Below are 12,861 nucleotides of genomic sequence, written 5' to 3' on the forward strand. Positions count from 1 at the left end.
ACTTTACAAGACCTAGGGAAAAAAGAAGAAAAAAAGGTATTTAGAAATACCTCAAATGTGGAGAAACTATATATATATATATGTATATATATATGTTTTGTTCCTTAATTATCTCATCTTCTTCTTCTTCTCATCCTCTCCTCTGCCCGGGCTTGAACTCATGAGGTGAAGGAGCTAAGCCCTCAAACCAAATGAGCTAACAAGTCCAGGCGCTGATCGATCAGCTTTCCAACAATAAGTGCTTTGTATCCGTTCATGAGTTTCTTATAGGCCCAAATAACTCATAAAAGGCTTCTGCACAGATATAAGAATATTGAGCCCATATAAGCCTATAATCTTATTTTATTACAAAGTGGTCCTTATTGAAATAAGAATATTGAGCCCATATAAGCCTATAATCTTATTTTATTACAAAGTGGTCCTTATTTACAATTATATCATCATCGCCATCGTCATCGTCATCTGAGAGAGAACGTCACAGAGGCTCGATTTCTTAGTTCTTACGAACGGAGATAACAGTAGAAGCGATTCAGGCGATGAAAGCTTTTCTAAATCCAGAATCTTCCTTCTCTCTATCGTCGATCTCTTCTTCACAGATCAACAACAGGTCTCTAAACTTCAACGGACTGAGTTCTTCATGTCTCCGGTTTCCTTTAACCGATTACGGTGGCCGTACAAGGTGGCGGAAGGTAACTGGTGGGTTGAGTATAAAGGCGGTGTTGGATTCCGCAATGATGGAGCAGTTGGGACTTAAACAATCTGATATTAAGAACCCGGCGTTATCTTCCACTTACCGGGGATCAGCGATTCCGAAGCCAAACCCTACAGTTCTTGATGCTCAAGCTAGGGTTTGTACAGGGCCGACTCAGACTAGACCCCTTAGTGAAGAACAGGCTTTTAAGGTGTTTGATACTATATTAAGATCAGGTAAGCATTTTCATTAAGATCAGGTAGATTCATGTTTGGGTGGTAGTGGACGAAAGAACTGATTTTGATAGATCTTTAAATTGCCTCTGTTTAGCTCGAAAGCCTAAGCATTTGAAAGTTTCAAGCTTTACATCTTCAGCTTGTTTGATTTTGGTGTTACAGTTGTGCGGCTTTGTAAGAATTTGGGATTATGATTTGCATAAGGTTTTTGGTTCTTTTTTAGCAACTTTGTTCATTGATTGGCTCGATAGAGTTCTTGCCTTCTTGGGCCTCATTACTCGTCTCACTGGGATGCAGCTAGAGGGGAGCTAAAGGATGAAGAACCTGTTTCAAAGGCGCAACTTGGGGCATTTTTTGCTGGGATGACAATCCGTGCAAATGCATTTCCGGAGGAAACTCAATGGAGCGAAGGGGAAAAGCGTGCAATGGATGTGTTTTGGCCACTCCTGGTTAGGGCACTACCTCCTGATGTGCTCTTTATTGCTGATCCTGAAGGCTCTCTTTTGGGTACGGGAAATTCGGTTGGACCAACTTTTGTTGGTAACGAAACTCGTGAGATGAGATTGGTTGGTGCGCTAAGAGAGATTTTGGCTGGAGGTCACCTTGGTTATGAAGAGGTTAAGGGTGTTTTAAGAGACGTTCTTCCGCTTGAAACAGATGGTAGCTTAAACTCGGGAGTTAGTGAGTCATTGCTTTCGGCGTTTTTGATTGGCCAACGCATGAACAGAGAAACAGATCGAGAGCTTAAAGCTTACTGTCTAGCATTCGATGACGAACATGGTAAAAAATCTCTTTTACAATACAGTGAATTCAGTGGATTGAATGATAATTCCATAAGGATACTAAGTTCGGACTTGAGTTAAGTATCTTCAACTAATTTCAGGGGCTCCTCCAGTTGCTAATGTCAAATCCTTAACCCATTATGGCGAGCCTTATGATGGGAATACTCGATTCTTTCGAAGCACTCTGTTTGTGGCTACAGTTAGATCCTGCTATGGTGAATCTTCACTACTCCATGGTGTGGAATGGATGCCTCCAAAAGTATGAATAACAAAGATGATCATTTTTTTCAGCACTACATTTCCTATAGATGATGATGATGCTTTAAAGGAAATATTTTAGATTTCTTTTCATTAACTTTCTAACTCTTGTTATGTTCTTCAGGCGGGTATAACTGAGGAACAAATACTGAAGTTTATGGGAGCAAATACAAGCTTGTCTGTTCAGCAGGCAAAAGAACTCATCGAGGTGCCTACAGGTTTTCTCTTTTTTTTTTTTAATGTCTGTCTTTCTCCTGCAAGCCCATTTTTATGCGCTCTATAATATCCTGTTTGATTCTTCCAGGACGAGAAGGCTGGATTTGCATATCTCAGTCTACGGGAAGCTCGGCCGTCTTTGTATGAAATCTGAGAACCATCTGTTTGAGCCATTTCTTGTTTTTTCTTAGATCTTGGGCTATGCTAATGCATACAACCTTTTCCTCCTTCCATAAACAGTTTGAGAAAAAAATATCTGGGCGTGTTGGTAATTTTCTTTACTATTTGCAGATATTCGCTAATCGAAATGAGGGAGCATATAAAGAAACGCCCTCCTCTGGCTACAACGGAAAAAGTTCAACAATTTGTGAGGGTAAGGGATCTATCACTTGTCACCGCATTTTATGCTCCATGCGTTAAGATTTGAATTGCTTGAGAGTTGAGACGTTTAATAGCTCATGCTGACTAAGACAAGTTTTAGGAGAAATAAAGCATTGAGGGATTGAGAGAAGGTGTCTGTATGCAGATATTTTATGGACTGTTTTTCACTGCAGGCGACAGGAAAGGAATCAATTGTGGCTGGGTTTTACCACGAAGGCTACGAAGAACCTCTCTTAATGCTTATGAGACGAAGAGGTGTCCATTCTGGTTTGGTTGTTAAGGTTTGACTCTCTCTTTTGCCACAAATATATCCTAATGCCTTACGCGCTTGGAACTTAGAATTAGAATCTGAAATCTGTTAGGAACTTGTCTTACTAGTATCCATTTGAAGTTTTGAATTTTTAACAGAAATTTTTGCAGGTATGATTATAAGGGAATTTATAAGATTTATATTGGTAATGCAGGGCGAGGAGGGGGCTCTCTCAATGACAACACGTGTGCGAGCAGCAAGTGCATCAAAAGGGTTCCCAGTTAATTACTGTTCTGGGTTTCGTTCATCGAGTTCAGACACAGCTCTAGAAGCTGACGGTAAGGATAACTATTAACTTTCGTAGTTTCAAACTAGACTCTATTGTTTGAATATTATATGAATCCAGGCGCAAATTTGTGTTGAGGTAAACCGGCTTGTAGGTGTTAGGAGTCCATAGGCTAATAAACTACCAGCTAATCTCGTATTTGGTTTGCATGCAGTTTTGATGTACTACTTGTCTTGGTGATCGAAGTGTTTTGGTGGATTCGCCTTTCCAAATTGCTTTCCAATATAACACTAGAGCTGTCGTTTGTTTAGATTGGTCCTTATTCGAATAGATATGAACTAATCTGCCTTGTGCCGTGGTGCTAGTATTTATCTTGTTGTACATCGATATAGTTTCAGCTCCTAAAACTTATGGCTAAAGTAACTTCTGGAATCGTAGGAGTGTCGCGTCAGAGTTTCAATCTTGAGGTGGATGCAAGAGACTATGGGTTTGAACCAACCGAGACTCCACGAACTGATCGTTCGGTAAAACCTCTAAAAACACGTTCCTTTCACACTGTTGGGGGCAATGGTTGGAAACAAAGGGGAGAACTTTAGTCGTACTTTTGTTGAATGAGCAGGTGTCAAAGAACATAGAGCTGGGTTTGGCAGCGCTTCGTGGTGAGAAAGGTGCGGCTTATGATAGAATCGTCCTAAATGCTGGGATTGTGGATCATTTGTTGGGAAGTGAAGGTGCAGAAGATGTAGCTGTAGCAATGGAGAGAGCAAAGGAAGCTATTGACAGTGGAAAGGCTCTAAAGAAACTTTTGAATTACATAGAGATCTCACGCAAGATGAAATAGCTCCAACAATGTGGAGAGTCTGACAAATCATACACGGAATAGAGAAAAAGCACACACCTTTCTGATTCTTTTTTTGTTTTTGTTATGTTGTATTGTTGAGTTGTTGAAAACTGAGTGTTTTTTACAGAGTGGAACACACAACACAATGCTTGTGGGGCTTTTCTATGGAGGGCTAGTTAAATTGTACAGAGTCTGGAGAACAAATGTTTGTTATTTGTATTTGTATTTGTGATTTATGATTATGTTCTTAAGCCTCTTGCGCATTCATGATTTCATGTTACTCATTTAGTCCCCATCAAAGATTCGGATGGAGACGCTCTTTGTCTTGAGGACAATGAGAAAGAAACAAAAGCGTCTGTGTCTGGAGAAGAACATTGTGAATCGAAAACGCAAGGGACGTGCGACGTTACTACTTTCTATAGGTTGAGTTGCAAAAATATTTGCAAGAAAATAAAAAACAGAGTCCATACAATTTGTCTTTTAACTTTTATAAAAAATCGATTTTGTAGCAAAAAGGTACAAAAATGACTTTTGGATATTGATAAAATCTCTTATTTGCATATTCCAGTGGCTCAGCTGCTTCGTCTTTTTGTGTTCTCCTTATGCCACATGATCTGATCAGACGAGTGTCCAAATTCACGTCAGACACACAATCGTAATCTTGCCAAACTTTTTATATCATATACTAAAAGACTAATGCAATAAGTGCCCACAAGTCTTTCTTGCTGTGCTCTACTGACACCTTTGGGGGTAACGAAACTAATCTGAAGGTGAGTCGTTGCTGATCGAGATTTCCAAGTTCCCACAGTTGATCAAATTTCGTGTACTTTTGTCTCGATTCCGAAAACCCATTTCGAAAGGCGTCGCCTTTTCTTTGATTTAGTTTGGTTCTGTAGATTTTGAGTTGTGGGGTTCACTCTCTACGTGGCTTTATGCTCGAATCTAGTGTGTTGGTGATGATTTTATTGGCGGTTCCTTCACTGTTAATGTATTGGAATAAGTTGATTGTAGAGTTCTGTAGTTATATAGATTGGAGAAAAGTCATCTTTTATGATCGAGTCAACAAGTCAACTCTCGTTGTGTTATGTGAAATCTCTAGTAGAGTCTACTGATGCGCTTAGGTCCATTGATACCTCTTTACCTCTACTTCACTGTTTGATTTACAAACTCGATTATGGTTCTTCTCGTGATGACTTCGTCAGAGTATTATACACCTGCTTATATTGTTTGTAGAGAGAAAGTAAATCCTGGAGATGTCTCTCAAGGCATTAGACTATGATTCCCTGAATGAAAACGTGAAGAATTGTCAGTATGCAGTAAGAGGTGAACTCTATCTCCGTGCCTCTGAGCTTCAGAAAGAAGGCAAAAAGGTAACAACTTTGTTATGCGTTTGCAACTATGAGCTTCATGGGCAGTGTCTTTGGTTTCTTAACTTGTTTGATTGTCACATTTTACAGATTATTTTCACAAATGTTGGAAACCCTCATGCTTTAGGACAGAAGCCTCTGACATTTCCTCGTCAGGTATATGTTCAATTCTCATGTTTCCTGACGTTATATCTTGTTCGATCTATCGATTAAAACCTAAACAGTTGGAAAACCAATGCAGGTGGTTGCTCTATGCCAAGCACCATTTCTGCTAGACGACCCAAACGTTGGGATGATATTCCCAGCAGATGCTATTGCAAGAGCTAAGCATTATCTTTCCTTGACTTCTGGTGGTCTTGGTATGTCTTTCTTAGACAACTCAGCTCATGGTTTTATATTAGCTTAGGTTGTACAAATAAAAAGCGAGTTTTGCTTTACCTTTAATCAGGTGCTTACAGTGACTCAAGAGGTCTTCCGGGAGTTCGGAAGGAAGTTGCTGAGTTCATTGAACGGCGTGATGGATATCCAAGGTGATTGCATCATGTTGATTATTTATGCAATGAAATAGATTTTATGTAAGAAAAACTACTCTGAGGCCTTTTGGTTCTTCTTATCTTCAAATTACAGCGACCCAGAACTTATATTTTTAACTGATGGAGCTAGCAAAGGTGTGATGCAAATTTTGAATTGTGTCATACGCGGTCAGAAAGACGGAGTAATGAACCTTTACTCGCTTGTTCCTTTATCTAAAGTTTTCGTACATGGATGTTAAGCCATTTCGTTTGGTTTATCATGAATTGGTTCATATCAATTTGGCAATAGGCCCGAGTAAAGGTTTTAGTCTAGTGAGATGGCAAATGGTATAGGTTTAGGCTTGGTTTATAAGCATCTGGTCACAAGTTTTCTTGGTTGGCAGATTCTGGTTCCAGTTCCACAGTATCCACTCTACTCGGCTACTATATCTCTATTAGGTGGTACTCTTGTTCCTTACTATCTTGAAGAGTCTGAAAACTGGGGACTTGATGTTAACAACCTTCGCCAATCTGTTGCTCAGGCTCGTTCTCAAGGAATAACAGTTAGTATTCTTCCACTCTTCTTCTCGAATCTTTTGAGGCAGAGAAATTTTGTAATGAAATCTCACTTCTCACCGCTCTAATGTTTTTCTCTCGTATGGGTAATGCAGGTAAGGGCAATGGTGATCATTAACCCCGGAAACCCAACTGGCCAGTGTCTTAGCGAAGCTAACTTAAGAGAGATATTGAGGTTCTGTTGTAATGAGAGATTGGTTCTTCTTGGAGACGAAGTGTATCAGCAGAACATATACCAAGATGAGCGTCCCTTTATCAGTTCCAAGAAGGTATCAACTTTGTCTTTCATTGATATCTTTAACTCCTTAGCTCCGATTCGACTAGCCTGTCTTTGTAACTTCGTCTTGCATGATTGATCCTTCATTTTTATCTTGAATGTTGTAAAGGTTTTGATGGATATGGGAGCACCGATCAGCAAGGAAGTCCAGCTTATATCTTTCCACACCGTTTCTAAAGGATACTGGGGTGAATGTGGGCAACGAGGTGGTTACTTTGAGATGACAAATATCCCTCCCAAGGTTTGTACCTGACCTTCCATTTTTTAACCCGTGAGTTTGGTTATTGCAAGAGTTTTTAAATGTCTGGTAATGCAGACTGTTGAGGAGATATACAAGGTTGCCTCTATAGCTCTCAGTCCCAACGTCTCTGCTCAGATATTTGTAAGCTAGCCCTTCTCTTTTTTTTTAGCAACTGCTGGTTACCGAATGATTTCTCCGCTGAACTCTTGTCTTGTGCAGATGGGTTTAATGGTTAGCCCACCAAAGCCTGGAGACATTTCTTATGACCAATTTGTTCGTGAAAGGTAAATATAGTTAAGTTACATGTTCTACTGATCTCTACAAAATCACTGCTTTGATGGAGGATCAAGATCTCATAACTTCATTGGAACTTTTTATTAACAGCAAGGGGATACTAGAATCACTTAGAAGAAGAGCAAGGATGATGACTGATGGATTCAACAGCTGCAAAAACGTCGTCTGTAATTTCACAGAAGGTGCTATGTATTCGTTTCCTCAAATAAAGTTGCCGCCGAAAGCAATCCAAGCAGCCAAACAAGCAGGAAAAGTCCCAGACGTTTTCTACTGCCTTAAGCTCTTAGAAGCCACAGGAATCTCCACAGTTCCAGGCTCTGGATTTGGACAAAAAGAAGGGTGAAAAAAAACTCTTGTTGTGACTAAAAAACAACATTTCCATGTTCTTGCAAACCTCTTTGTGAGCTCATTATGTTTTGGTTTTTGTTGCAGGGTGTTTCATCTGAGGACAACAATCCTGCCAGCAGAAGAAGAAATGCCAGAGATTATGGACAGTTTCAAAAAGTTCAATGATGAGTTCATGTCTCAGTACGGTGTTGGTTACTCCAGAATGTGAAAAGAAAAGGACTCTCATCAGAGATCACTTGGTTCTTCTTTCACGACATTATTATTGGTCTATTCACACTCTTAAAAAGCTATACCATACTGGTCCTACTCTCTGTAAAACTCTTCTTGTTGTGAGCTCTTAATAAAAACCTTTGTATCTATAATGTAAAAACAGAGCCACAAACATAATTAAAAAAACTTAAGTTTTATGGACGAGTATACGGTAAATGATTTATATAATTATTAAGGTGGACTCTGGACAACAATTATCATATTAGAAAAATTAAGAATAAATAATGAACATGATAATGGTTTATATTATACAATAAATATATTTTCTTTTCAACAATTTCTTCCCATAATATTTTACACTTTCTCCGCCGTCAATATTTATACATAAATTTTTCTGTTTTTGTTTTAAATGGAAATAATAATTAATTAAGTTAAGCACTTATCTTATCGTGATTAAATAAAGTTGTAGGCGAGTAATAATAAAACATAAGTATAATTAACATTATAAATAAAAAAAACCTCTTTCTTTTTTGCCTTCTCCTTTTTGGAATTTTCTTCTCTAAGCTTCAAATCACAGAAAAGAAGAATAGAGAGAAAACAACCCTAAAACGTATAAACTCTCTCTTTCTTTCTCCTTTTCCGAGAAGAAAAAAAGAAAAAGGAATTTGTACTCTTTTTTAGGAGTAAACAACCTTTCCCGCTTAAAGTTTCTTCCTTTTTTTACCTCTTTAAAGATAATTTATTATTATTATTTTTTTAATTTTCTTATATATTCAGTTGAATATTCAACAACCCTATTTCTTATTTCTTCGTATAGGTACCGTCTCTCTCTCTTGTTGGATTTTCAAAGTCATGGAGTTTCCTGAAAAGTCTCTTAAAGTGACGATCCCAGTGAAAGCTCCGGTGATGAGTTCATCAAAGCCAGAGAAAGAAGAAAGAAAAGAAGAAGAAGATAAAGAAGAGGAAGAAGAAGATAAAGAAGAGGAAGAAGAAGAAGATGGATGCACCACTCCAAAGGGGGAAGAACATAGAATTCCGCCTCAACACGAGTGTCCTCCGGCACCTCGATCAGGTATCCGGGGAAAGATCGAGAAACGCCGAGCAAAATCTGCCGGGCAAAGGAGTTTATCTTTCAACGTTCAAGAGTTGGATACTTTCTTCGCAAGAATACCATAATGTTGCTGACGATTCTTGATACATGCATATTCTTGATTCCTAGCTAGTGAGTTTCGTTAATTCCTTATTAACTGAATAATTTTTGAGGTTTTTTTTTTTTGTTTTTTTTGTTTTTTTAAACTATCTCATTAACGTAGGATTTTTTTTTTACTTTCTTTTTAGTATTTTTTTTTGTGTGTGGTAAAATTAGATTTAATATAGAATAAAATAAGGATAAAGAGAGAACTAATTAACCCAAATTCAAATTGGTGACCAATGATCATATTGTTTTGAACATTTTTTTTTTCTTTTTGCGATGGATCATCATTCATCAATCATGTGTGTGATGTTATAAAATTGGCTAACAAAAAGTGACGAATTAAGTTCATAATTAGTGAAAGATGAAAACTTAGCTTGACTCAATTTATGTTTCCTACATTGGTCAAGGTACTGGATAAAAACGTTCGAGTCCGATTCGATTTTTTTTTTTTTTCAATCAAACAAAAAAGTTGAGGAAAAATCAAACTTGGGAAAGTTGACCCACATGACACGGCCACACAACAAACCACTATCATGTTTAAGTAGAGGTCAATATCATGTTTGGTAATGGTAAAATAATTGAATAGGCCGTGTCGATCGAGCTGATTAGAATCCTATCCTATGTACTTACAATGTCAACAGTTTCAACTTTCAATCATATACATACTCTAACTTTTGTATTTGACGTTCTCGGAGATTCTCAACTCTCAGATTCAAAATTCTCAATTTTAGTAGGCAAAATAAAATAATAGGAAACTTTTGGACAATCACATTCACATAAATATTTCATACCAAATGTCATTCTATCCTATAAACTATGGGAGATTCTCAAAAATAACACAAAAATAAGTTTTTTTTCCAAACTTAGCACAACATCTCTAAAATTCCAAAAATAGCACCAATTAATATTTCAAAAATAAATCCTAAATTCAAAATACTAAACCCTATCCCTCAAAACTATACCTTAAATTTGAAATTGAAAACCTAAACCTAAAAAAAAATTACTAAAAATTAATTTTAAATATTTTAATGTGTTAAATAGTGCTATTTTTGGAAATTTAGGGAATGTATGCTATAATTGTCCATAAAACTAAAATTTGTTTTAGTGCTATTTTAGGATATTTCTCTAAATTATATATAAAATAGCAGAGTTTTCTCTCGTATGAGAACATCCACGTCACCACAAAAATTTAACAAATTTGTTGGGCTTTATATAAGCCCAAATAATATAATTTCTTAAGTTCAATTGATATAAGCCCATTTGAACAGATTTATGATGAAATTACAAAACGTCGTCGCTATCTTCCCGACCATCTCTGCGGGAAACATCTGATTAACGATTTTGCTTCTCTGGATTTTTCTTCGTCAAGGTCCCATGGCTTGGTAAGTTGTTTTCCTTTCTATCTGGCTTTGGCTTTTGACTTCATAATGATGTTTTTAGTTGAGATTCCTCCTGATTGCAGTTTTGAAGTTTTTTTACAAAAGTTTTTTTCCCCTTTTCGATTTCTCCCGATTGCAATTTTGAAGTACGAAACAAAAGTAAAAAATTTTCATTTAATTGTAGAATGTTTTTATTATCACTTAATTGGTACCCAGAAAAGGACCCATTTATATGCCAAACAGCTTAAAACTGAATTTGGGGAGAGGATGAAAAGGAGCTGCTTATCTGATTCCCTTGAACTGACTATGCTATTGTCTTTCTCTTAGTCATCAGCCTTCTTCTCCGATCGTCAACCTCCGTCTACCTTTCTTCGGCAGTTTCTTCATCTGTTTTATACTTGAGGTTTCTCCTTCTCTTCTTAATTTCTTTAATCTAATTCTCATGTGCATTATTAAGAACACTCTTTGTGTAATGACTTTTTTAATTGTTCCCAGTTATGCGTTTATGTATTTTGGTTATCAGACTAGATTTGGATGCACAAATGGATTTTACAATGTAAAGATGGTAATGCTAATTTGATCAACACAAATTGAATGTTGTACCTTCTAAACTGCTGCTTAGTATCCACACTATGTCTAGTAACTACAACCTGGCCCTTTCGTAAATACGTTTTTTTTTTTTTTTGGTCGGATCGTAAATACGTTTCTTATAAAACCTCATGTTTCCTTTAACAATAAAACACCATAACTATGTTTCTTATATCAACCACTACTTATCGAAAAGTCACATTATCATGTATATTTTTGGAAAAGATATTTTGAAATATAAGAATTTGGACTTGTGCATGATTTAAAATCCAGTCCCGGCCCATATACAACCTTCGGTATGATCACTTTTTCTTGTCTCATGATTAAAGAATTCACATCATACATCCGTCTTGGCGCTTAGGCGGAGTATAAAATTGAATCTCACTTATTGTTATTGCATTCAAACTTCCACACCGATCTCTACGTTTAAACTAAACCAAACCCTAAGAAATTTAGGCAGCCAAGCCAAGCATACATAGACTATAGTGTAAGAACATGTAAATTGAATTGTTTTTTCTGGTGCAAATCTATATTAACATTTTTGAAGTACATTTTGTGTTATGCGCTTTTAGTTATAGTTATTAAAAAAATTATTTACAATCTTAATCTCTAAAAATTGCACAAACACTCAATTACTAAAACTACTAAAATCAACCAAAATTGACCAAAATTTGTTAATTTTATTGCCATAACATCTTGAAGAAATCTATACATTTCGATTTTTCCAAAAAAAACTCTATCCATTAAAGTTTTATTTCCATAAAATCTCCAAAATATCTTTAGAGGTGCTATAGTCTTTCAAAAAAATGAATGATACAACCGATTTTTTCAAAACAAAAATCTACAATCTCCATAATTCTTTTGACAATTAATAAAGTTCCTAAAATCGAAAACCCTTTAATTTCCAAACATTTACGAATATGAGTAAATTAATGCCATATAAACAATGAAATCGTAATCAAAATCAAGAAAATATTGGAAATAAAAACTAATTGGTATACGCCCGTAGAAGATAAAATTTTGCCAGTGGAACCATTTTGGTAATATTTCCTTACGTTAGCATGACATTTTAGTATAAGCAAATAAACTAATTACTGATTGACGAGAACTAAATGGGATATTCCATAACTCACTACAAAATTCTTTGCATTAATTCTTTGCATATTTTAAGACTACCGTGGTTGAGCAAATCAATAAAAATTTGAAAGGTAAGTAATAGTGACTTAGGCTTTGAATGGTTGCATAGTATGCTGCAGACCGGACTAAAATTGGACTAGTCCGCACTTAATTTACCATTCACCATTGCGTACCAGTATGCAACAATGCATACTAAAAATCTCCATATTAGTACGCATTTCAACATACAACTCCATACTATTGTAAATTCACTGTTGGTCTGCATTTTTCATTCCACTCCTCAAAAGCTCCATACCATTATAAACTCCATACTAGTTTGCTCCATACTAAAGTCTAATATATTGCATACCAAAATATTGGTATGCATAGTCCGATCTACACCATAGTGTACAACCATTCAAAGCCTTAGTTTTTGTAAGGTACGGATATGCAGGTAACTAATCTTAATCCTTTAAGATGTTTTAAATGGTCGTCTTTAATAACAATAACCAGTTTCTTATTTTTTTTTTAAAGGATTGAAGCGTGTTAATAGAAGAAATCTATCAGGAAGGGAAGTGTTATGCTCTACTACTTCAAGTAAAGATCAAATAAATATAGTTATCAGTAAAATCGTCGTTCATATGCTATATGTAGCAACAAAGCAAACATGAGTCATACTACTTATTTTCTAGATTATTCAGGCTCAAAGGACAACTAAAACATCACAAACTTACCAAACATGCGCGGTAGACATGCTCCAACTCCAGTTATGCACCTCCTTCTGGGAGCCAAACGTTAGTTTTTATATTTTTTTACT

General features: G+C 36.3%; 3 protein-coding genes and 1 long non-coding RNA gene across 5 annotated transcripts; all 4 read left to right on the forward strand.

The window, feature by feature from the left end:
* LOC104701698 (anthranilate phosphoribosyltransferase) lies at positions 449-4,204 on the forward strand. Of its 2 annotated transcripts, XM_010417439.2 has the most exons (10): positions 449-927; positions 1,225-1,707; positions 1,811-1,968; positions 2,092-2,175; positions 2,272-2,324; positions 2,475-2,556; positions 2,738-2,845; positions 3,029-3,152; positions 3,539-3,624; positions 3,720-4,204. In XM_010417439.2, exons 1-10 carry the CDS (start codon positions 537-539, stop codon positions 3,939-3,941), a joined length of 1,791 nt encoding a protein of 596 aa, XP_010415741.1. In that variant the 5' UTR covers positions 449-536; the 3' UTR covers positions 3,942-4,204. The 2 variants fall into 2 exon arrangements, with proteins under 2 accessions (XP_010415741.1, XP_010415742.1); XM_010417440.2 differs by lacking the exons at positions 3,539-3,624; positions 3,720-4,204 and adding an exon at positions 3,315-3,531.
* LOC104701699 (glutamate--glyoxylate aminotransferase 2-like) lies at positions 4,497-7,967 on the forward strand. Its single transcript, XM_010417441.1, has 13 exons — positions 4,497-4,711; positions 5,175-5,311; positions 5,399-5,464; positions 5,550-5,667; positions 5,757-5,838; positions 5,936-6,023; positions 6,225-6,383; positions 6,492-6,665; positions 6,783-6,914; positions 6,990-7,055; positions 7,134-7,198; positions 7,299-7,547; positions 7,641-7,967. Exons 2-13 carry the CDS (start codon positions 5,195-5,197, stop codon positions 7,762-7,764), a joined length of 1,440 nt encoding a protein of 479 aa, XP_010415743.1. The 5' UTR covers positions 4,497-4,711; positions 5,175-5,194; the 3' UTR covers positions 7,765-7,967.
* LOC104701700 (transcriptional regulator Myc-A-like) lies at positions 8,487-9,033 on the forward strand. Its single transcript, XM_010417442.1, has one exon. It carries the CDS (start codon positions 8,619-8,621, stop codon positions 8,940-8,942), a length of 324 nt encoding a protein of 107 aa, XP_010415744.1. The 5' UTR covers positions 8,487-8,618; the 3' UTR covers positions 8,943-9,033.
* On the forward strand, positions 10,246-10,942 carry LOC109125535. The gene is made up of 2 exons (XR_002032589.1): positions 10,246-10,343; positions 10,557-10,942. It is a non-coding gene; the product is annotated as an uncharacterized LOC109125535 (long non-coding RNA).

This window comes from Camelina sativa, chromosome 7, assembly GCF_000633955.1.
Source record: "Camelina sativa cultivar DH55 chromosome 7, Cs, whole genome shotgun sequence".
Taxonomy (NCBI): Eukaryota; Viridiplantae; Streptophyta; class Magnoliopsida; order Brassicales; family Brassicaceae; genus Camelina; species Camelina sativa.

Excerpts from the sequence above, each read along its gene's own strand:
- LOC104701698 (XM_010417439.2), top strand. The coding sequence starts at position 537 with ATGAAAGCTTTTCTAAATCCAGAATCTTCCTTCTCTCTATCGTCGATC. Across the intron at positions 928-1,224 it reads TGATACTATATTAAGATCAG|CTAGAGGGGAGCTAAAGGAT; the intron begins GTAAGCATTTTC and ends ACTGGGATGCAG. Across the intron at positions 2,325-2,474 it reads CGGGAAGCTCGGCCGTCTTT|ATATTCGCTAATCGAAATGA; the intron begins GTATGAAATCTG and ends TACTATTTGCAG.
- LOC104701699 (XM_010417441.1), top strand. The coding sequence starts at position 5,195 with ATGTCTCTCAAGGCATTAGACTATGATTCCCTGAATGAAAACGTGAAG. Across the intron at positions 7,056-7,133 it reads ACGTCTCTGCTCAGATATTT|ATGGGTTTAATGGTTAGCCC; the intron begins GTAAGCTAGCCC and ends TGTCTTGTGCAG. Across the intron at positions 7,199-7,298 it reads GACCAATTTGTTCGTGAAAG|CAAGGGGATACTAGAATCAC; the intron begins GTAAATATAGTT and ends TTTTATTAACAG.
- LOC104701700 (XM_010417442.1), top strand. The coding sequence starts at position 8,619 with ATGGAGTTTCCTGAAAAGTCTCTTAAAGTGACGATCCCAGTGAAAGCT.